The 25,871-nt window shown below is 40.6% G+C and overlaps 1 protein-coding gene across 2 annotated transcripts in view; it reads left to right on the forward strand.

The window, feature by feature from the left end:
* The window catches only part of dclk1a (doublecortin-like kinase 1a), a 318,233-nt gene that overhangs the window by 196,651 nt on the left and 95,711 nt on the right, over positions 1-25,871 (forward strand). The window contains exon 1 of one of the 2 annotated variants that reach the window (XM_048597931.1): positions 18,274-18,314. The exons of the other annotated variant lie outside the window; for it this stretch is intronic. Within the exon in view, the coding sequence (XP_048453888.1) occupies positions 18,299-18,314 (16 nt within the window). The 5' untranslated portion in view covers positions 18,274-18,298. Of the gene's footprint in view, positions 1-18,273; positions 18,315-25,871 lie in introns of those variants that run through there. 2 annotated transcript variants of the gene reach the window in all.

Genomic DNA, 25,871 nt, shown 5'->3' on the forward strand with positions numbered 1-25,871 from the left:
CTCCTTCTTCCTCTTGACAAGAGATTCAACTTCTTTAGTAAACCACGGTTCCCTCGCTCGACCACTTCCTCCCTGCCTGACAGGTACATACTTCTCAAGGACACGCAGTAGCTGTTCCTTGAACAAGCTCCACATTTCAATTGTACCCAGCCCCTGCAGTTTCCTTCTCCATCCTATGCATCCTAAATCTTGCCTAATTGCCTCATAATTGCCTTTCCCCCAGCTATAACTCTTGCCTTGCGGTATATACCTATCCCTTTCCATCGCTAAAGTAAACGTAACCGAACTGTGGTCACTATCACCAAAGTGCTCACCTACCTCCAAATCTAACACCTGGCCTGGTTCATTACCCAGTACCAAATGCAATGTGGCCTCACCCCTTGTTGGCCTATCTACATACTGTGTTAGGAAACTCTCCTGCACACATTGGACAAAAACTGACCCATCTAAAGTACTCGAACTGTAGTGTTTCCAGTCAATATTTGGAAAGTTAAAGTCCCCCATAACAACTACCCTGTTACTTTCGCTCCTATCCAGAATCATCTTTGCAATCTTTTCCTCTACATCTCTGGAACTTTTCGCAGGCCTATAGAAAACTCCCAACAGGGTGACCTCTCCTTTCCTGTTTCTAACCTCAGCCCATACTACCTCAGTAGACGAGTCCTCATCAAACATCCTTTCTGCCACCGTAATACTGTCCTTGACTAACAATGCCACACCTCCCCCTCTTTTACCACCTTCCCTGATCTTACTGAAACATCTAAACCCCGGAACCTGCAACAACCATTCCTGTCCCTGCTCTATCCATGTCTCCGAAATGGCCACAACATCGAAGTCCCAGGTACCAACCCATGCTACAAGTTCACCCACCTTATTCTGGATGCTCCTGGCATTGAAGTAGACACACCTCAAACCACCTTCCTGCCTGCCGGTACACTCCTGCGACCTTGAAACCTTATTCATGACCTCACTACTCAACCTCCTGTACACTGGAGCTACAATTCAGGTTCCCATCCCCCTGCTGAATTAGTTTAAACCCTCCCGAAGAGCATTAGCAAATTTCCCCCCCGGGATATTGGTACCCCTCTGGTTCAGGTGTAGACCATCCCGTTTGTAGAGGTCCCACCTACCCCAGAATGAGCCCCAATTATCCAGGCATCTGAATCCGTCCCTCCTGCACCATTCCTGTAGCCACGTGTTCAACTGCTCTCTCTCCCTATTCCTCGCCTCACTAGCACGTGGCACGGGTAACAAACCAGAGATAACAACTCTGTTTGTTCTAGCTCTAAGCTTCCACCCTAGCTCCTTGAATTTCTGCCTTACATCCCCATCCCTTTTCCTACCTATGTCGTTGGTGCCTATGTGGACCACGACTTGGGGCTGCTCCCCCTCCCCCTTAAGGATCCCGAAAACACGATCCGAGACATCACGGACCCTGGCACCTGAGAGGCAACACACCAACCGCGAGTCTCTCGTTCCCACAGAATACACAGAAGAGAAAGAGTTGGGAATAATGGCACTTTTTAGGTTGAAAAGGCATAACTAGTGAATTGCCCACAAGGATCAGTCCTAGGGTCTCAATTACAAAGAACAATACAGCACATGCACAGGCCCTTTGGCTCTCCAAGCCTTCGCTGACACATTTTGCCCTTCCATATTAAAACTGTCTTCACTTACGGGATCCATATCCCTCTAATTCCCTTCCTATTCATGTATTCATCCAGGTGCTTCTTGAATACTACTATTGTGTCTACTTTCACCACCGCCTCTGGCAGCAGGTTCCAGGCACTCACCACCCTTTGTGTGAAAAAAATCACCTCGCACATCTCTTTTAAACTTCCCCCCTCTGCACCTTGAACCTGTGTCCCCTAGTAATTGACCCCTCCACCCTGGGAAAAAACCTCATACTTTCAACTCTATCCATGCCATTAACAATCTTATAAACTTCTATAAGGTTGCCCCTTAACCTCCTGCATTCTAGCAAAAACAAAAGTAGTCTATCCAACCTTTCTTCATTGCTACAATTCCCCATCCCAGGCAACACCCTGGTAAACCTTTTCTGTAATTTCTCCAAAGCATCCACATCCTTCTGGTAGAGTGGTGACCAGAACTGTATGCAATATTTTGAGTGTGGCCTAACTATAGTTCTATAAAGCTGCAGCATAACCTGTCTATCCTTATACTCCATGCCCCTTCCAAAGAAGGCAAGCATGCTATAGGCCTTTTTCACTATCTTATCTACCTGCACTGCCACCTTTCGTGATCTTTGGACCTGCACACCCAGATCTCTGTGCTTATCAATACTCCTAAGGGTTCTGCCATTCACTGTATAATTTCCACCTATACTTGACCTTCCAAAATGCATCACCTCATATTAAACTCTATCTGCCATTTTTCTGCCCATGCCTCCAACTGATCTATGTCCTTCTGTATCTTCTGAGAATCGTCCTCATTATCTGCAACTCCACCTATTTTTGTATCGACCACAAAACTACTAATTAGACCAGCCATGTTTTCCTCTAAATCGTTTATGTGGATTACGAACAGTAGAATTCCCAGCACTGATCCCTGTGAAAATGACTAGTCACAACCCTCCATTCTGAAAAGCATCCTTCCACTACTACCCTCTGTCTCCTATGACTAAGCCAGTTCTATATCCATCTTGCCAGCTCACCCCTGATACCACATGGCTTCACCTTTGTACAGTCTGCCATGAGGAACCTGTTGAAGGCTTTACTGAATTCCATGTAGACAACATCAACCACTTTTCACTCATCGATCATCTTCGTTACCTCCTCAAAAAGCTTGATCAAGTTAGTGAGGCACGACCTCCCCTGCACAAAACCATGCTGTTTAACGCGGATCAGTCCATTTGCTTCTAAATGCATATAGATCTTGTCCCTGAAAATCTTTTCTATTAATTTCCCGACCACTGACTCACAGGCCTATAATTTCCTGGATTATCCCTGCTACCATTTTTAAACAATGGGACAACATTGGCTATTCTTTGGGACCTCACCTGTGACCAAAGAAGATACAAAGATGCCTGTCAATGCTCCAGCAATTTGTCCTGTTGCCTCCCCCAATATTCTGGGATATGCCCCATTGGGACTTGAGGACTTATCTACCATAATACTTTTTAAGACGCTCAACACCTCTTCCTTTTTAATAGTAACTTGGCTTAGAAATTTGACACTCCCTTCCCTGAGATCATCCTCCACCAATTCTTTCTCTTTGGTGAATACCGACACAAAGTATTCATTTAAGGTCTCACCTACCTCTTCTGGCTCCACACATAGCCCACTCAAGGACAAAGGAGGGAATCTAACAATTTCCCTGGCTACCCTCTTGATTTTTATAAATGTATAGAAAGCCTTGGGATTCTCCTTAATACTGTTTGCTAATGACTTTTCATGACCCCTTTTAACCCTGTAATTCCTTGTTTAAGTCCTTTCCTACTTTCCTTATATACTTCAAGGGCTTTGTGAATTCCCATCTTCCTAGATCTTCCGTATGCTTCCTTTTTCTTTTTGACCAAGGTCATAACATCCCTGGTCATGCAAGGTTCACATAACTTGCCATACCTATCCTTCATTCTCACAGAACATGCTGCTCCTGAACTCTTATCAACTGCCGCCTCCAATCAACAGTCCCCAGGTCCTGCATAATATTGTTGTAGTTTGCCTGCCCCCAGTTTAACACCTTCACCCGAGGACCGCAGTTATCCCTATCCGTGAGTGACTTAAAACTCACAGTATTATGGTCTCTATGCCCAAAATGCTCTCTCACTGAAACTTCACTCACCTGGCCGGGCTCATTTCCCAAAAGTATAACCCCTACTTGGATTGATTACATACTGTATCAAGAAACCCTCCTGAATGATCCTTACAAATTCTCCTCCATCCAAGCCCCTAGCACACAGTGAGTCCCAGTCAATACAGGGGAAGTTCAAATCACCCACCATAACAACCCTGCTGTTTTAACATCTTTCCAAAATCTGTCCACATATTCTCTCCTTTATCTCTTACTGGCTATTAGGAGGCCTGTAGTATACCCACAGCATTGTGATTTCCCCTTTCCTATTCCTGAATTTTGCCTAAACTACCTCGCTGCATGAGTCCTCTGATGTATCCTCCCTCAGTACAGCTGTGAGATACTCCTTTACCAATAATGCAACTCCCCCACCCCTTTTACATCCCTTTCTAACAAACCTGAAACACCTAAATCCAGGGACGTTCACAGCCAGTCCTGTCCCTCTTTTGGCCAAGTTTCCGTAATCACTATAACGTCATAGTTCCAAGGACTACCAATGCTTTAAGTTCACCTACATTGCCAATTATACTTCTTGCATTGAAACACATGCAATTCAGACCACCTCCTCTGCTCTTTTCAACATCATTTCTGCCTGTTCTTAGTCATGTTCGCCTTAGTTTCTACCTCTCCCTCAATTTCTGCATCTACTGCCTAACTCCTCTGGTTCCCATCCTCCTGCCACACTATTTTAAATCCTCCTCAAACTCTCTACCAAGTACTCCTCTAAGGATATCAGTCTCGGTCCTGCCCAGGTGTCACCTGCTTGGTTTGTACAGGTCCCACCTCACCCAGAACCAGTCCCAATGCCTCACAAATCTAAAACCCTCCCTCTCAGACCATCGTTCTGGCCTCATGTGCCCATCCGATATATCCTGCTGTTTCTACTCTGACAAGCTCGTGGCACTGGTATTAATCCTGAGATAATGGTGGCTCAGTGGTTAGCACTGCTGCCTCACAGCGCCAGCGACCTCGGTTCGATTCCAGGCTCAGGTGACTGTGCGTGTGGAGTTTGCACATTCTCCCTGTGTCTACGTGGGTTTCCTCCCCCAGTCCAAAGATGTGCAGGCCAGGTGGATTGGCTATGCTATGCCAGAGTGCCCAGGGATGTTTAGGTTAGGTGGGTTAGACAGGGGTAGAGGAATGAGTCTGGGTGTGATGCTCTTCTGAAGGGAGGTGTGGACTTGTTGGGCCAAATGGCCTGTTTCCACACTGTAGGGGTTCTACGATAACTATTTGTGAGGTCCTACATTTCAACTTTCTTCCTAGTTCTCCATATTCTGCTTTTAGGACCTCATTCCTTTTCTTAACCTGTGTTGTTATTACCAACGTGCACCATGACCACTGGCTGTTTGCACTCCCCCTAGAGAATGTCCTGTACCCGCGCTGAGACATCCAGGACCCTAGCACCAGGGAGGCAACACACCATCCTGGACTCTCGTTTGTGGCCACAGAAACACCTATTTAATCCCCATACAATTGAATCCTCTATAACAATAGCATTTCTATGCCTGTTTATCCCTCCCTCTGCAGCAGAGCCAATCGTGGTGCCATGAATTTGGCTGTTGCTATTTTTCCCTGAGAGGCCATTCCCCTCAACAGTATCCAAAATGGGGTATCTGTTTTGCAGGGGAATAACCACAGAAGATTCTTGCACTGCCTCCTTAGCCCTCCTGCTCTGCCTGATGGTCACCCATTCCCTTACTGCCTCTGGAGTCTGAATCTGCGGTGTGACCACCCCTCTATATGTGCTATCCACAATACTCTCTGCCTCGCAAGTGCTCCACAGTGTCCCCAAATGCTGCTCCAACTCCGAAACTTGGGCTTCCAGGAACTGCAGCTGGAGACACTTCTTGCACGCATTCAGGTCCTGGGCAGCAGAAATGTGCCCAGCTTCCCACATTGAGCAAGAGGAACAGACTATGATTTGGAGCTCTCCTGCCATGTCTTACCCCTTTAACTTAATTAATCTTTACAATACTTTTTTTTCATTTCTGATTATCAATAATTTACTATTGATACGAATGACTTGGAGGAGGGGGCAGAGTGTAATGTATCCAGATTTTCTGATGGTATAAAAATAGTTAGGAGGACATAGTGTGATCAGAACATAAGGAATCTGCAAAGGGATATTGATAAGTTGAGTTAGTGTGCAAAAATCTGGCAGATGGAGATTAATGCAGGAAGTTGTGAGGTCATGCACTTTGATAGGAAGAATCATTATTATTTAAATTGAGAGAAATACCAAAGAAATGCAGTGCAGAGGGATCTGGGTGTCCTTGTGCATGAATCACAAAACAGTAGCATATTCGTGCAGCAAGCACTTAGAATAGAACAGAATAGTAATTTATTGTCACTTTTAATTTTACAAAAAAAGTGTAAAATGTTTAAGTCACTATACTCTGGTGTCAATATTAATGACAGAAATCATATATAAAACAAATTAAGACAAAGTCCATCTTATTTAATTCAGGCAAATAGAATTTTGGCATCTATTGCTTGGATGTTGGAGTTTAAAAATAGCAAAGTTTTGTTACAACTGTAGAGGGTATTGGTAAACGTGCATCTGGAATACTGCGTACAGTTTTGCTTCCTGTATTTAAGAAGTGTGTATTGACATCAGAAGGAGCACAAAGGAGATTCGCTTGGCCGATTCTTGGGCTGAAAGACTTATCAAGAATTGCTGGACAGATGAAGCTTTTATTCATTACAGTTTATAAGGTTAAGATGAGATCTTATTGAAACTTTTAAAATTCTGAGAGGGCTTAGCAGGGTAGATGTTGAGAAGATGTTTCTACTCATGGGAGAATCTTAAAATAGTGGCTATAGTTGTAGAATAAGGGAACACTAATTTAAAACAGAGTTGTGAAAGAATTTCTTCTCTCAGAGGGCAGTGAGTGTCTGAAATTCTGTACCCCAAAGACTTGTGGAAGCAAGATCGCTGAAAGTATTTAGAGATGAGGTAAAATTTTGAACTATTAGGGAGTTGAGTGCTACAAGAAGCTGGCACTGAAGAGGAGCTAAAGCTGGGGCAGATCAGCCCACGACCTTACAGAATGCAACGCAGTCTTGCGGGGCTCAGTGGTCTACTCCTGCTGCTATTCCTTATGTGGTTATAAAGCATAGTACCCAGCACTGCTCTGCAGCAAAAGGGAACATGGATGCTCAAAGAATAAAGAACAAAGAACAATACAACACAGGAACAAGCCCTTCGGTCCTGCAAGCCTGCGACAATACATTTTGCCCTTCCATGCTAAAACTGTCTTCACTTACAGGGTCCGTATATGCCTACCTTGAAGAAGTTACCCTCCTCCCTCCGGAAAGACCTCAGTGGATCTCTCTCCCACTGCAACTCTCTCGTAATCTCTTCGGCCCTGAAACTGCTCGCCCTGGACTGACCTATCCCCTCCCTAACTCCCCACCTATACTCACCTTTACTGGCTCCACCCCCGCCTCTTTGACATGTCTGTCTCCTCTCCACCTATCTTCTCCTTTATCCATCTTCTATCCGCCTCCCCCCTCTCCCTATTTATTTCAGAATCCCCTTCCCTCCCCCATTTCTGAAGAAGGGTCTAGGCCTGAAACGTCAGCTTTCCTGCTCCTCTGATGCTGCTTGGCCTGCTGTGTTCATCCAGCTCTACATCTTGTTATCTCCATCTATTCCCTTCCTATTTGTGTATTTGTCCAGCTGCTTCTTAAATGCTACTATTGTATCTACTTCCATCACTTCCTCTGGTAGCATATTCCATGCACTCACCACGCTTTGTGTGAAAAACCTGCCACACACATCTCTTTTAAACTTCCCCACTCACACCTTGATCCTGTGTCCCATAGTAATTGACCCCTCCACCCTGGGAAAAAGACTCTTACTTTCCACTCTGTCCGTGCCATTCACAACCTTAAATATTTCTATCAGGTCGTCCCTCAACCTCCTGTGTTCCAGTGAAAACAAACCCAGTCTATCTAACCTTTCTTCATAGCTAAAATCTGCCATACCAGGCAACATCCTTTACTGTACCCTCTCCAAAACATTCACATCCTTCTGATAGTGTGGTGACTAGATATGTACGCAGTATTCCAAGTGTGGCCTAACTAAAGTTCCGTAAGGCTGCAGTATAACTTCAGTGCCACTTCTAATGAAGGCAAAAATGCCACAGGCCTTTTTTACTACCTTATCAATCTGAACTGCCACCTTCAGTGATGTCTGGACCTGCACACCCAGATCCTTCTGCATATTCCTAATACTCCTAAGAGTTCTACCATTCACTGTATAATTGCCACCTGTTCTTGATCTTTCAAAATGCATCACCTCACATTTGCCCATGCCTCCAGCTGATCTATATCCTGCTCAATCCTCCTCACTATCCACAACTCCGCCAATCTTTGTACTGTCCACAAACTTACTAATTAAACCTAACTAATTATGTATGTATAAAAAGCCCTGGGATTCTCCTTAATTCTGTTTGCTAATGATTTTTCATGATCCTTTTAGCCCTTCTAATTCCTTGATTAAGTTCTTTCCTACTTTCCTTATATACCTCAAGGGCTTTGTCAGTTCCCATCCTCCTAGACTTTACATATGCTTCTTTTTCCTTTTTGACCAAGGTCATAACATTCCTGGTCATCCAAGGTTCACATGACTTGCCATACCTATCCTTCATTCTCGCAGGAATATGCCACTCCTGAGCTCTTACAACTGCCATTTGAAATACTCCCACATATCTGATATGGATTTACCCTCAAACAACTGCCTCCAATCAAAATTCTCCAGTTCCTGCCCAATATTGTTTTGTTCGTCTTCCCCCAATTTAACACCTTTGAGTCGAGGAGTGCTGTTATCCTTGTCCATGATTATCTTAAAACTCACAGTATTATGGTCACTACCCTCGAAAATCTCCCCCAGTGAAACTTCATTCATCTGGCTGGGCTCATTTCCCAAAACTAGGTCCAGTATAACCCCATCCCTGTTTGGTCTGTTTACATACTGTGTCAAGAAACCCTCCTGAGTGATCCTTACAAATGCTGCCCCATCCAAACCCCTAGCATGCAGTGAGTCCCAGTTAGTATCTGGGAAGTTAAAACACCCACCACGACAACCCTGCTGTTTTTACTCCTTGACCACCAAAGACTACTTCTATTCATCTCCTAACAGAAACTTGGAGTGAGACATCAGCAAATGTCTGGGAACAGGATCTGTCTGGAGAACCTTAAAGTAAACGTGTAAAGTATATTTTTAAATGGTACAATGCAAAAAAAATTGTTGCAGACAGTTTTAAAAATTGAAGTAGTTTTCTATAGAACGAAGAAAACAGTTTTGGAAACCAGCTTCTCAACCATTTGATTTTCTAAACAGTGCATATTTAATGTTAGTAAGTGATAACACTACTCATAGTGACCTATTCCCAAGTCCTGCAAGAGAACTGTGAAAGCACATAATGTACCTAATTCCCTGTGTCACATTTTACAGCTTGGCATCTTGCTTCAAGTGTAAATGTAGAGTAACTGTCTGACGCAGTGCACTCAACTGGTATAATAGTGCAGTAGAGAAGGGTAGGAGTCTGTGCTGGTTTATGTACGTCAACATTGCCATGGAAACCAGCAGTACAGTCTAAAGCCATGGGAGGAAAGGGTTTTATGTAATAATGAGGATCAACAAATGATTTTGAATCAATAAACTTTCTGTTTCATTTCTGCCTGCTTCCATACAAATGCAAATACAATCATATTCTCACTTGTTATAATAATCCATTTATCTTGAAAGATCAATGAAGATAGAATTTATTATTCTCACCTCTGTCTTTTACCATGAGAAGTTTACTTCACAATTTAAACTTATGTCTGCAGTATTGTTCATTTTAATTTATACAAAAATCCTTCTGTATGGATGGCAATTTCTCATGTGTGACACTTCATTGTTCATGGTCACTTTGCTAACAGGATTATAAAAAAAACCCATCATAATGTCATCTCATTATTGTAATATCAACAAATACATATTCAGAAGCATATTGTATTTATTATTCAGAAGACATAATCCATCTACTAACATCTTTGACTGACTTGAGTAATTTTACCTTTTTGTCAAGGAATAAATCTAAATAACTACCAAGAGAAGTCACAAGTGAAAAAAACTTACTATTAGTGTCCAATATCACAAAGTTGACAAATTCTTAGAATAGGTATCTTTGATTGGCTCTATCTCCTCAAAATATGACATCTCAAATTGTGAACATCCGACATAAAGGTTAAATCTGACACACCAAGGCTAAAATGTTTGTTACTGGCACAAGTAGCCATCCCTCTATGTTCCTCACCCTCAGGAGAATTTGTAGGCTGACATTTGTAGTGATATTGATGTATGTGCAGCCACTACTGATGCATTAATAGCAGCAACTCACATTTATGTAATGATTTTAACATAGGAAATACCACTTGTCACAGAGACATAATCAGACAAATTGAATATCGAAATAAAGGCAACAATATGAGATAGAGTGGACAAAATCTTGTGCAAAAGACAGGTTCTAAAGAAGGCCTTAAAGTGGAGAAGTTTAAAGATGGAGTTCTGGAGCAAAGGGCCTAGATGCCTGTAAGTGGTGGGATGAAGGAAGAACGAACGCAATAAAAGAACACAGCCAGATAACAGATAACTTGGTGTGGAGTTTGTTATTATGTGTCTGGAGGAGTAACAAGCTGGGTGCAGCAAGGCCATGAAAGTATTTAAACACAAGAATGAAAATTTAAATTTTAAGTTGTTGAAAGCCTAGAGCCAATCTGCGTCAGCATGGTGGACAGGTGGAATAAAATCTGAACAGCAGAGTTTCAGATGAGCTGAGGCTCATGGCCTGTGAAGGCTATGAATTTTACCCTGAAGAGCATCAAAATACTCAAGTCTGGAGGCATCACAGACATAGATGAGTTTCAGTCTCTGATGGTCTGACATCGAGCAGAAATGAGCAACATTACTAGGGGATGTATATGCTCTTTGTGATGGAGAGGGTATAGAGTGAATGGTTCAGTTCTGGATCAAATATTGCAAACAATCAGGTTCAATCAGAAACAATGGCCATGGAGAAGCATGAAATTGGTGGCAGTTGAATAGAGTTTATATTGGAGACTGAAGACAATGGCTTCATTTTTCCCTGCATTTAAACAGGACGAAATAATGACACATATAAAATGTTGAATAAGCAGTCCAACCGGTGGAAACTAAATCTGGGTGTCTACTGCAAAATCTGGAAGCTGGCCCCATTTCTGTAGATGATGTTGCCAATTGCCAGCCTCTTGTGGAAGGAGAAGTTGGAATCAAGCATAGTTCCTTGGGGACTCTAGAGATAACAGCGCAGCGATGGAAAAAGCAACCTTTGCTGGAGGTGCTTTGGCTACAATCAAATATGTAATTGAGGAGAATTCCACTGAGATTAGCCATAGTGGAGGACTTTTGGAGGACAGTGATGTGGTCAATGAGATCAAAGTTGCAGAAAGCCAGAGAAGAGATAATGTACCAAAGGGACAGAGAATGTAGTTTGTAACCTTAACCGGGACATAACTGTGGTGTGGTTTTGGTAAGGTTTTGGAGTCCATTGTGAAGGATGAGATTTCTGAATACTTGGAAGTGCATGGTAAAATAGTGCAGTGTTAGCATGGTTTCATCAAGGGGGTGGGGGGGCCGGGGGAGTGGTGGTCATGCCTGACAAATTTGTTAGAATTCTTTGAGGAGGTAACAAGCGGGTTAGACCAAGGAGAGCCAATGGATGTTATCTACCTGGACTTCCAGAACGCCTTTGACAAGGTGCCGCACAGGAGGCTGCAGGGTAAGATAACGGCCCATAGTGTTAGAGGCAAGGTACTAGCATGGACAGAAGATTGGCTGTCTAGCAGAATGCAGAGAGTGGGGATAAAAGGTTCCTTCTCAGGATAGCACCTGGTGACTAGTGGCATTCCACAAGGGTCAGTGTTGGGACCACAACTTTTCTTTTTAAACATTAATCATTGAGACAAAGGAACTGAGGGCATTCTGGCTACTTTTGTAGATTATACAAAGATAGGTTTAGGGACAAGTAGTATTGAGGAGGTGGGGAGGCTGCAGAAGGATTTAGACAGGTTAGGAGAGTGAACAAAGAAGTGATAGATGGAACACAACGTGGGAAAGTGTGAGGTCATGCACTTTGGTAGGAAGAATAGAGGCATGGACAGTTTTCTAAATGGGAGAAAATTCAGAATTCTGAAGTGCAAAGGGACTTGGGAGTCCTAGTCCAGGATTCTCTTAAAGTAAACTTGCAGGTTGAGTCTTGAGTCAGTAGTTAGGAAGGCAAATACAATGTTGGCATTTATTTTGAGACAACTAGAATATAAAAGCAGGCATATACTTCTGAGGCTTTATAAAGATCTGGTCAGACCACATTTAGAGTATTGTGAGGAATTTTGGTCCTCATACATCAGGAAGGATGTACTGGCCCTGGTGCAGGTCCAAAAGATGATCCCAGAAATGAAAAGCTTAACATATGAGGAACATTTGAGGGCTCTGCGTCTATACTCAATGGAGTTTAGAAGGATGCGGGGGGATCCATTTGAAAATTACAGAATGCTGAACAGCCTGGACAGAGTGGATGTTGGGAAGATATTCCCATTGGCAGAAGAGACTAGCACCTGAGGGCACAGCCTTAGAGTAAAGGAAAAACCCTTTAGAACAAAGATAAGGAGAAACTTCTTCAGCCAGAGAATGGTGAATCTATGGAATTCATTGCCAGAGAAGGCTGTAGAGGTCAGGTCACTGAGTATATTTAAGACAGAGATAGATAGGTTCATGATTGTCAAGGGGATCAAAGGTTATGAGGAGAAAATGGGAGAATGAGGTTGAAAAATTATCAGCCATGATTGAATGACAGAGCAGACTCGATGGGCTGAATCGCCTAATTTCTGCCCCCGTTTCTTATGGTCTTATGGTGTGGTGTGTAGAGATATTTGTTTCGAGAGATTCAAACAGGGAGCTGTAATATCAATAACTTTAACATAGTCAAAATAGTAAAAGGTAGATCACAGATGCATTATAAAAAGCAACATTAAGTCATGAGATATTTGGATAAATAACTAAAAGCTCAGTCAACAAGCTAATTTTTAAGGCTATTCTAAAGGAGTAAAATGAGGAAGTGAAGTGTTTTAGGTTGGGAATTCCAGGATTAGGGCCTAGGTATGCCTGCCATTGGTAGAGTGATTAAAATTGGGGATGCTCAAGAGGCTAGAAGTGAAGACACATTGATACCTCAGAGGGTTGAAGAGCTGTCAGAATTATAATATAGGGAGGAATTTTAAAATGTGAGTGAAACTTCTAAAATTGCAACACTGTTAACATAGGAAATAGGAGCAAGAACAGACCATTTGGCCCATTGAGTCTTCTCCACAACTCAATACAATGTCGATTAGTTTTAATTCCACTTTCCTTCCTACTTCCTATATCCCTTGATTCCCTAAGAGACAGGATATCTGTCTATCTGTCTATCTCAACGTCAAATATATTCAATGACGGAGTGTCCACAGTTCTCTGGGGTAGAGAATTCCAATGATTTACAATCCTTAGGGAAGAAATCTTCCTCATTACAGTGTTAACTGAATGTCCCCTTATCCTGAGACGGTGTCCTCATGCTGTAGATTCCCAGCCAGACAATACAACATGTCAGTATAAATCCTTGCAAACCCCTTTAGAAGTTTGCATGTTTTGAAAATGTCACATCTTCTTCTAGACTCAAGACAATATAGACCCAATTTACATAAATTCTCACCCTGGGATAACATGTGATTACATGGACTAATTTTCTAATGAACCGTCACTATACTTTTCCAGTACAAGTTTGTCATTCCTTAAATAAAGGGATGAAAAATGCACACAGTAATCCAGGCCTGTGTTTACCAAAGTCCTGTGCAAACACAGCAAGACTTATATCTCCTGTATTTCAATCCCCTTGCCTTAAAGAACATCATGCCTTTTGGCTTTTTAATTGCTTGTTCTACCCATGCTAGCTTTCTGTGTCATTTATACATGTGCACCTAAGTCTCTCTGAACATCAACATTTGACAATTTCTTACAACCAAAATGAATAACCTAAAACTTCACGATGTTATTCAATCTCTGCCACCTTGTTGCCCATTCCCTTAACCTGCCCGTATCTCACTGCAGCTTCTTTGTATCCTCTTTACAGCTTGCTTTGTACTTTTAGAAACCTTCAATGCATGACTCTCCATCTCTTCATCTAAGTCTTTTAGTATAGTTTGTAACCTAAATAGCTGAGACCTCAGCACTGACCTTGCAGCACTGCACTAGAGACAGCCTGCCAACTTGAAAATGACTCATTTATCCCTACTTTTTGCTTTAGTAAATAAAGTTTATTTTTTAACAAACTTTAAAAAAAATTGCTGCCAGTAAATGTCTAGGGTCACTGAGGCAAATTCACAATGGAGAATGCTATTTAGGTGAGACCAGCAGGATGAAAAGTCTTTGATCACTGAAACTGAAGAGCTGAAGCCAGTGCCAAATAAAAGTCTGCTGAAGACAAAGAATGTTGGAAATCACAGTGGGTCAGGTAGCATGCATGGAGAGAGAACAAGCTAACATTTTGAGTCAAGATGACTCTTCATCAGAGCTCATAAGTCTGCTTTTGTTTGCATTCTTTCTCAGACAATGCTTTCAGTACTTGATAGGTGATTGTCAACTTCATGGAAACCTCTTCATCTGTCTTGCATTTCTTTTTCACTTTAAGCTGCACTTTGCTGCTGCCAGCCTTTACAAGGACATGGAAGAGCCTTATGTAGTTCTAACCCTCTGATCAAAAGAAAGGGAGAGTGGCAACACCACCAACACCAACTGGTTTCTCCACAGGTAGTGAGATCCCTGTTCCAAGGAGGTGAGCCTCACGACATGGTCTAGAAGGGAAGTATCAGCTTTCTTGACATCTGTGAGCTCCAGCACCTCAGGAAAGCTCAGGTTATCACAGCGGATTGTTGCTAATATCTGCAACTTCATGTAACAAAACCTCCTTCAAGTGTGGCATGCATTTACAGTGGCTGTCAAGGTGTTATCACTGGAGGGCCACCACCCACTCAGTACCCAGTGGTGGTGCATTCCCCTGCAGGGAGAAAAAACAGAGCAATAAGAGCATTAGGAAAAAAACTTGTCTGCATTAGAGAATCATAACATTTGTGGAGGGTGACATTGAGGCTTGGATATGAGAGAGCTTTTAGGTGAGGCTAAGTTTGAGTTCTGGCTGCTCATATGTGGACATGAGGTATCAGCAGGGAAAGGAATGAGTGTGGCAGGAGGATGCTTTGTTCTGAAGAGTGCTGTGCAGGAGAACACTCAGAAAATCAGAGTCTGGGGCTTGGCACCTGAATGCCATGTACCTTCCCTGCCCTCCTGAGGTCCTGGGTACTCTTGGTCCATTGTCACCAATTTGGAGGGATGACACTTCTGCTCGTGTCCTTGAACACGTGAACCCAGCCCTGCTTATACATAGTGGTTGCCTATCCCTCCTATCCTTGACAGAGCTCGCCCCACTGCTAATAGGTTTGGAGGGGTATTCAATCACTGGAATACCACTGTATTCTTGCTGCCACTCAGAACCCTCAATTCCTTGTAACTCTTCAGCACATGATTTCGGTTTTAATGACACCACTAGTTAACTGTATGCCCTTAAAATAAACTGTTGTAATGTTTATGCTTCTGAGTTATTTGGTTTCGTGTTTAAATTCCAGCAAGGATTTGAATGCATAATTTATAACAGGTGTAGTACGTGTTGTCCTATAGATGACGTGTTAATCTAATGCCTCAGTTGATGGCTTCAACTCTTTGTGTTTGTACTGTGCAAGTTAAGCCTACAAACATTATTTTTATTCAGTGGGTGTCACTAAGCCAACATCTTTATTGCCTATCCCTAATTGCCTAGAGGGCAGTTAAAAGTCCCTTGCATTTCTGTGGATTAGGAGTCACGTGCAGGCTAGACCAGGTAAGAATTACAGTTTCATTCCAGAAAGGATGGGCGTTTTCAAAAATGGTTTCAGGATCATGATTTCACCATCTCCTGAGATGGCATTTGAACCTGGAACATTATTTGGTTATCTTAGTAATCAAGGGATATTATTGCAAGGCCATCACTTCCCCCATAATCTCAGAGTAGTTGGAAGTTCAATATATCGATTTCTCACCTGGCACTACACTTAGATAGAAACATCAATGTATTCATGCCTTTCACATCCTCAATGTTTTGAAACACTTTACAGACAAAAATTGCTTTTGAATTGTAGTCAATGTTGATTTGTGGTTAAATGTGACACACAGTTTATGCACAGCAAGTTCCCACAAAATTGATAAATAATAAGTTACATACAAAGCAATCAGAAGCAGGAGTAGATCATTTGAGCCTACTCCCCCATTCCGTAAGATAATGACTGATTTGATTGAAACATCAAAACTACATTTCCATCTACCTCTGGTAACTTTTCAGTATTCTAATATACATAATAAAAATCTGTCTCTGCCTTATAGATATTCAAGGCCTCTACATCCACCACCTTTTCAAAAACAAAAAACTCAACATTCTGAGTGGAAAAAAAAATCACGTAATTTCCTCTTTAGGTGGATGATCCCTGATTTTTAATCAGTTCTATATTGTTCCATTAAAAGTAACATCTTCTCAAAGCCTACCATGCCATCACCCCTCAGGATTTTATATGTTTTAATAAAGTCACTTCTTATTCTTCTGAATTCCAGTGGATACAAGCCTACCCTGTGCTTCTATTCTTCCTAAGACAATCCGTCCATTCCAGGCATTAGTCTAGTAAACCCTCTCTAACCTGACTCTAATGTGTTTACCTCCCTCTTTAAATAAGGAAACCGAAACTGCACACAGTACTTGAAATGTGGACTCCATCAATGCCTTGTAAAACTATAACATGATCCCTACATTTCAGTCAATTTGTCTTGTAATAAAGGATAGTATCCCATTAGCTTTCTTGACATTTTGCAAATTCCCCAGATTAGATCAACCCCAGACTCCCTTAAATCTGTTCAAAGTTACTATAAACAATATAAAGACAAGTCCATTGCCAATGTAACATACAGACTTCAGTTTCTCTTGTTCTCTTGTTACGTTTGGAATGCCCAAGTTCGTCCTTATTATAATCATGTAGCCACCAATGTGTTTTTGATTTTAAAGATGAGAACAAGTGACTATTTTCAAAAAAATTGTAATCGGGCCTGAGTGCTGTTGCTTATCAACATTTCACCAATCTAATGTACATTCAAATCATGTAATAATCTCAAATTTCCAATTTTTAATGTAGAAAGGGGCATTCAATGATGAAATCTAAATAGTCTGTTGACTTTTAGTCAATGGAAATCGGAAGTCTTGATTTCCAAATTATCCTTCCATTTTCTTCCGCCCTACGTTTGTTTGAAATTTTATATCAGTAAAAACCTCATTGAAAAAAAAAGTCAAGTTGTTCTGTGCCAGCAGCAAACAATTATGTGTGACTCACTGGTGAAAAACCCACCCACTAGTGGCTGGTCTATAGCCTGTTGTGTATGTGCACAGAAAAACAATTACTGTTTGCTCAATTATTAATATTTCATTGAACACAAAATGAAATAAAGAATGATTTTGAGAAAAAAAAGCTCAAGATCTTCATAAAGTCTAGCAACAAGTATTATTGTATACTTGAAACATTTAAATAATCCTGAACATACATGAGTTTTTTTCTTTTTGAATGCAGTAGTTCAATTCAAGCAATGAAAGGAATAATTATTTATCATTGCTCTGAAATGTACGATATTTAGATGCATAATATCTAATACTGAGCTCCTTGGTTTTCATTGGTGATTACCATTTTGATTATCTAAATTGTGGATGATTTTTTTCTTACAAATATCACTGGCATTTATTAGATTATGTAGGTAACCTGCTGTTGCTAATTTGTCTGAGAATGTGCCATAACCTAAATAATTTGAAATACGGTCTTCCAAATGAGATATTTACTGTAGTATTACGTCAACAGCTATCTTACTTGAAAGCCTCCGACAAGTAATTTTAAATAGGGTACTGGATGAGTCATTTGCTATTCGGTGTCTGATTGTAAGTTGAATCATGCATTCACATTCTAAATTATTCATTTTTTTCATATTGTCAAAGGGGCTGTGTTGTTTAATGTTCCTGGGTACTTGCAGTAGGTTTAATTGACATCTATGATGCAGCCTTAAGAAACCACCTGAACCACCCACTCCTGAATCACGGACGTCAGTCTTACGCAGTAAAGCATTTGCTTATGATAGCTGCTTCTTACTCAGCTGTCCTTACTAGCAGGTATTTTGTCCGAGAGTGTACACCTCAGCTTTCTTTTAGCTTCATTTTGTTATTGTTCTACTTGAAGCTACTTACAATCAGCATTTAGTATTTGTGAATTACCTGGAAGAAGTTTTGTGTGTTGAAAAGATCCTCTCATAATGAAGTACATAGAAGGTATGTATGACCATGACCATTTAGAAGTCATATAAAATCTTTCAAAGCATAGGTAATTAGTTATCAAGCTGTGTAAATATTACGTTTCAGACTGTGAAGTGACTAAATGCTCCTTTATCTCCTTGTACTTGTGGAGGCTAAAATAAACTAAAAAAAAAGTTATATCTACAAAATTAACTTCACTAAATGATATTTTCTACATTCTTAAATTCTTCTGGGTATTCACCATTTTATACTTGAAATTAAACCTCTGTGTTCTTAAAAAATGTTCTTGATTGAATATAGTCAAATTTTTTGTTATGGGTTTACAGATTAGGGAACAGAAATAAGATACAATGTTGTGTCAGCATAAAGATCTGGTATCTAAAGATGTCTTCCTATATCAAACCATTATGGTTTTGCAGTTTTGGCAAATGATTGAAATATTCTGCAACTTGTATGATCTATCTTGAATCGCCACTACTTACAGTAGTTCAGATAAAATTGTTGCATTACCACAAGTGTGGGAGTTGCTATTATATTGTCAACAATCATTGCTGTGTAAGTGGCAGAAGTTAAAGTTCTGATGAATCAATTTACCCTGATTGAGACAAGTTGATGGGACAGTCATTTCTTTTCAATAAGTAAAAGCTAAAAGATGATTTACTGTAAAACAGGTTATAAAAAAATTAGAGCATATGAAAGATACAGCATATAGCATATGGGACCAAAACTGTACCAAGGCACTTCACAAAATCATAAACATGATTGGGAGGCTGGCCAGAATAGCTTTTAGAACAGTTGAGTCTAGTAGGAGGTTTTGATTAGGAATTTGGTTGCAGATAAACCGGGTAATGTTACAAAAGTAGAACTTAAATATTTTTGTCATGTGGTGTTGTGAACATAGGTCAGGTCAGGTAAACTGCTGAGAATGCAAAAGACGAGGAGAAGATGTACCACAGTGTAGTGATCGGTGTTAATGTATGTCTGTATTCCAGGCCTCTGGATGTCACTGAATGGAAAGGTATACATAATGAGAATGGTTCTAAGGTGGATCCTTGGGACCTCCAGATGTAATGGTGTCATTGTGGAAAAGAGGCCATTATTGGAGCTGCTTTGGTTAACTGGACAACAGAGAAGAAATTCTAGAGCAGAATGGTGTGCTGGACCCTACTAAAGACTGCAGAGGAATCGAGAGGCAGAAGACGGGTTGTGCACTCTGGACTTGGATATTTTTCACCTTCTTTGGTGCTGTCTGAATGCTGTGGCAAAGATCAAATTCTCAATGCAGCAATTCAGATGTTGAACTACAGGCACAAGCTTGGAAGGCAACAATCCATTAAACAAAATTGGAGGAGAGGAAGGTTAGAGGTGAGGCTGCTAGTTGCAAAGTTAGAGGGATCAAGGATTTTATTTTGCATGTTGGGGTGATAGTTGTTTTGAAACAAAAGGATCGGTGCTTGAGGGAATGATTTTCAGCATCAGTGACATGCCAGTCAAGAAAGGCAGGATGATCAGCAGTTCAATGGGAATGGGATCAAATAAGTAGGAAATGGATCTGCCAGAAAAGATGAGTTCACAGAGAACGTGAAGAAAGATGTGACAGAAATGAGAGTGAAATGCAGCTTCCAAGTTCGAGCAAAGTAGGGAATTTGGAGGAGGTTTGGTTTTGTGGGTAATGGCCAGTGTGGATGTAGCAGTGGCATAGTGGTTAGTACTGTTGTCTTACAGCACCAAGGACCCAAGTTCAATTCCAGTCTTGGGCAACTGTCTGTGTGGTATTTATATGTTCTTCCTGTGTCTGTGTGGGTTTCAATGTGGAGCTCTGGTTTCCTCCCACAATCCAAAAATGTGCAGGTTAGGTGGATTGGCCATACTAAATTGTCGCATAGAGTGCAGGCTGGGTGGTTTAGCCATGGGATATGTGAGATTATGGGGCGGGATGATCTTCTGAGGATTGGTGCAGACTTAATGGGCCAAATGGCCTCTATCTGCACTGTAAGGATTCTAGTGGCAGCTGTGACAGTCTCAGTCTTCATGACAAAGTACATTGTGTCTTTCAGCTTGTAAATTAACTACACATTATAATCGTCATGCGAGCTTTCAAATCTTATTTTTTTTTAGCCATTTAGCTTTATTCGAGACTAAGGCATGAAAGACAGAGATGAGGATGTGATATGTCAGTTAGGCAGCAGTGAGCAGCATCATGACGATTAGGATATCAAAGAAGAGGGATTGTGTACTATGGACACAAAAATTTTTCAGTTAGATATTAAAACAGCTCAGTTAGATGGTGAATTTTGCATTAGCATCATGCACAGTGCTGTTGCATAGTATAACAATGAAGCAAAAGCAAATGAGGAAGTATCCACATTTACCGTGTTCTCATAGCAACTTTATACACACATTTAAATAGTTGCATGCTAAAAGTGTCTGAGGAAAAGAAGTATCAAAAGTGCAACATAACGATATTATTGAATGGAGACATTACGTATTTTACTTTACTAGACTAGAATTAATCATATTACTGTTTTTACTAATTTATTATTAGTTTTTTTCACATCAGTTCAGAATGTGTTTAAGTCCTTCATTATACAATGAAACAAATCTCAAGTGCCAGTTAATCGAATGCATTAGTGAGGTGATCAAAATTCTTGTTGGATTGGAACTGTTATTAATATTATCAGTCTACTTTTTACATTGGGAGAAACAATCCTCCTTTATTGAGTCCACATTTAAAATGCCACTATGTTCTATAAACTTTGGGATCTAATATGCAAATTTTCCTCTGTGAACAATATGTAGTGAAACTGGAAACACGTTTACATCTGTCACCATTTTTTATGGCATAGCAGATGGCACATAAAGAAAATGTTCCACTTTAGAGTTATAATTATGACTCTATGACTCAGCATAACAGCAGTTTCTCTTCACCATGGCCTCATATATAAGGATTTATTTTATTTTTTCCTATAGGAAAGAGTCAATATTGGGTTGGCTTTTTTTTTGTCAATATGTGATTCTTCTTTAGTATGTTTTGGATTAACCAAGTGTAGAAATCAACTCCAAGATGGACCTAATTGAATTATTTTACTGAATATTACTCTTGTGCATGTTCCCAGTTTCAACAAATTCACATTCAGTAATTGTTCTCAAGCAAACTTTACTTTGAGTCATGCACATCAGGAAGATTCCAGGTTCATTGATGGGACTGCTGAATTTAATCTGAGCTATAGCAGGAGTGGGAACACCAAACAAAATTAAAATACTGAAGGACCTGGCAATCTAAAATAAAAGGGTAAAATGCCAGCAATACTGAGCAGTTCAGGCAGCATCTCGGAAGAGAAACAGAGTCAATGCTACAGGTCAATGTTCATCAGAACTGGAAAAGTTAGAGATGTAACAGGTTTTAGGTAAATACAAGGGCAGGGAATGGGTAAGGCAGAAGGAACAGCAGGGAAATCTGGTTTTATGAATGCAGTCAATTATATCTTCCATTACCAACCAATTGCACCCATGTTTGTTTTGGTTAATTATATTGGTAAACAAGATTAATTGTTTTGCATTTGTAATTTCAATATTGAAGCTCAGCTGACAGCTTGGGCAGCATTTGGTGTTTGACAATATTTGCATAATTTGAATCTGACGTTTGTCTGTTTCAAATAGCATGACTGCAATTTCTTTTTTGTTATTGGGGAAAACCTGCAATGTTATAACAGCTGTCAATAATATTTACATAGAGAAAATGGTTTTGAATGGAAATGTGATAACAGTTCTATGTTCCAAAAGATAACAGAGGCGAGCAACAAGATGATTGACTAATTAATTTGATTGATTGATTGTTGTCACAAAGTCAGAAATCACACAACACCAGGCTATGGTCCAACAGGTTTATTTGAAAACACAAGCTTTCGGACCCTCAGGTTCTGAAAGCTTGTGATTTCAAATAAACTTGTTGGACTGTAACCTGGTGTCATGTGATTTCTGACTTTGTCCACCCCAGTCCAACACCAACACCTCCATATCATTGTTGTCACATGTGTCGAGATACAGTGAAAGTGTTGTTTTGCATGCTATGCAGACAGATTGTACCGTACAAAGTGCATCAGGATAGCAGAACAGAGTGCAGCATGCAGTATTATAGACACAGAGAAGGTACAGAGAAGGTGCAGAGAGAGAAATCAGAATTAATATTTGAGAAGTCTGTTCAAAAGACTGTTAACAGCAGAGAAGAAGCTGTGCTTGAATCTATTCATACGTGCATCAAACTTTTACATCTACCTGGCGCAAGAGGATGGAAGACAGTATATCTGGGTTGAGAGGGGTCTTTGATTATGTTGGTTGCTTTCCTGAGGCAGAGAAAAGTATAGATGGAGTCAGTGATGGAAGGTTGGTTTGGGTAATGGACAGGGCTGTGTTCAAAACTCTGTAGTGTCTTCTTAATTTGTTTATGGGGATGTTGATTGAGAAGTGATTTCTGGGACAGACAAATATTCTTTATCTTACTAAGATCTTTCGCTTAAATGCGATGTTAATTTAAAATCTCATCCCCAAAGCGACGCCTTTGACAATGCAACAGTTTCCCTTTCTTTTCACATGCTACCTTTCACAACAACATTAACAAGAATAGGGTTAGCTTTCACATAAGGAAAGATGACATACAAGCTCTGGTTCTCCATCAATCCTCTTTCTTTCAACACCAAGTACTGATCAAACTCAACTTTCTTTAATGTAACGTTGGGGATGCTAAAGATGTAAAGTCCATTCTGTTGCCACTATCTGCTCTTCTTCACAGATTGAACCAAGGCATTTGCAGCATTAATAACCTTTTTGACCATGATCAGCATGAAACCATACATTTGTACCATTATCAAGATTATATAAGGTACACCTCTGCAAATATTTATTATCCTTCTGTTATGAATGGTGTAATTACGATATTTTAGATATTTGTTTAAAAAAAGCTCCTTTTCTTTAAATGGATCCTAGGGACCTTTAAAGAAATGATTTCTAAAAGTGACCTGATTTTTCTTGTGGATTCAACTGTAGTCAGCCAGTTTGAGGAGCCAAACTGTCCTTATCACTGTAGTTCAGTTCACCTCACCTCAAATAGCATAATTGAATCTTCTAAAGGTTTGAGAATTCACTGTGCTAGCAGGAACAATCTCTTCAAAGACTGCAACTTAACCAGTTTCCTGTGACTTGTTTGAAGCAACGCCTTATTGAAAACTGACATAAAAACCATTTTTAACTTTTTTAACATTGTAAAAGATGGGCCTGTGAAAGGTATTTGGTGAAGAAACATCAGGAGAACCTGGGAAGACAGGCCACAGCTTTGAGCTAAACTTACTATAAACAATAATGTGACACTGACTTTTTTTTCACTGTCACTGGGAATCACAAAGGAAGAGGTCCAGAAATTATCCCAGTTCTGCTGAAAATGAATCCAGGCAGTTTTCAAGTGTACTGCCGGTAGAACCAGTAAGGAGAAGAGGCCTTCACTCTCTCCATGAGATTGCTGTACCTACTCCATTCACGTACAAAGGCCAACTCCAACTATTCAACTACAGAAGCCATTGCAGCTGCTGAACACAACTCTTCAATTCTTCACCACTTCAACTGCAAACTACAGGCTGGCAATGAGGATTAAATTGAATTTCGTCTTTGCAAGTAGTTTTTATCGTTACCTACATTTAATCTTTGTATGTGTTCAGTTGATAACTCAATTATATTTACTTAAGTAATTTACAGTAGCCTTTCATAATAAATGATCTTGTTTAACACCAAAGGTTTCTGGTTATTTTTAATTTGAATCATATATTGAAAGGGGTTACACACAGATATACGTGGACTCTCCCAACCAAACATACTCACACTCTTGCACACACACTCTTAGAAGCACATTTTCCCATTGACAGACATTCACACACATATGCACACGCATAGACGCACACACACCACACTCACACTCTCTGTCTTACCTTCAGGAAATGCAGTTGCGACACTTGATTCTACCTCATACATACATCTGCCACTTTTAAACATCATTCTATAATGCTTTATTCACCAACTTACCCTGCCTTTTTTCATAACCTCCATGTTTAAACCTTGTTCTTGTATTTGCCTGCCATCATGTCAGCATTTTCCCTGCTATGGACAACAAGGAATTATGTCATTTTTCATCTCCCTTCTTATAGGTAATAATAATTATTGAGTTTCCAAAGTCAGATTAGGGCAAACAGGGAGTTCCTTTTCCTTCCAAATTCTCACTTTGAGTGCATGGAATCGAGGTGTGAGCTAAGGCCCACCGCAGCTTTGACTACTTCAGCTGGAAAAACACGGAGGCTGCAGACTTTGTTGTTTTTCATTCATTCGGTTGCTTGTTGCACCCCTCCCATTGACAGTGGCCTACCAACAGATTCTACAGTAGGGCACTGAGGGATGCCCTGGACAGAATCAGCTGCCACTGCGGATTCACAGTTGATGAGTCATTTCCAGCATTAACCAATAGCATTGTCATGCCTAAGGGAGGTACCATCCTGTGTGTGAAGGGAATTATGTCCATTTTACACAGGTATATAGATAGCCCGGGGGGCTTCAGCGAAGCTTTGCATGGTGTGATGGTCAGCATACTATTGATTTCCTGAACATCCTCTTCCCACCATTTTTTTTAACTTTTGGATTTTTCTTTGGATTTCAGCCTTGCGTTGTTGGAATGCTGACTTCTTTGATTTGCAACCCTGGATAATTTTGTCAGGCAATGAAGGCTTTCTTCTGTTTATTCCAGCAGGTCACACATTTCTTCCTCATTTTCATTGAACTAGTAATGGTGACAACATTGTTCAAACACAATGCTCTAGACGTGGGTATCAGATAGTGCTGACTTTATTCAATGGTATTGAAGTCAGCTCTGCAAGCGTTCATGCAAAGTCAATCAAGATTGGCTAGGTACTCCCCTCCCAGGTCCATTCTTCTCAACTCTTAAATAGTTAGCAATCCAGGGAAGAAGATGCTACAGATATTCTAAAACCGTCCTTGTAACATGGCATCATTGATATCAACGACCGGAAGCGCTTACTACCAACCATTCAAAATGGTGACAACTCGTCCATCAAATTGCATCATGCTTTGGTCCAAATGCTTTGGTGATAAGGCAGAGTAGCAGCAGAGAAAGAAAGAAAAGAAAGCAGATCTTGCATTCTTAGACTCTAGTGCCTCATGGAACACCCTGCCTCATTGACCTGAAGACCTGCAGGCTGAAAATTGACCTTTTCACTCACAAGAAGACCCACAACAGGGAAGTGGGACCCTGAATAGATGTCATGCTAAATTGAGGGACAGTTCACTATACTAAACTCTGCCTTATATACTGTCTGCATGAAAACCGGATAGCCCTTCACTCCTACTGCAGTTCTTTCCTTTTGCTCCCTGTATCCAGCACCATTCAATTCAAAATCATTATCCATAAATCACTCGAAACTGGTGTTCCACCCTACCTCTAATCTACTTTAATACCATATCCTCTCCCGAACATGGTCCCTCTTAAAGCTTCTATTTACCTATGTATCATTATAATCT

The sequence above is a fragment of the Rhincodon typus genome, chromosome 6 (genome assembly GCF_021869965.1).
Source record: "Rhincodon typus isolate 14 chromosome 6, sRhiTyp1.1, whole genome shotgun sequence".
NCBI lineage: Eukaryota > Metazoa > Chordata > Chondrichthyes > Orectolobiformes > Rhincodontidae > Rhincodon > Rhincodon typus.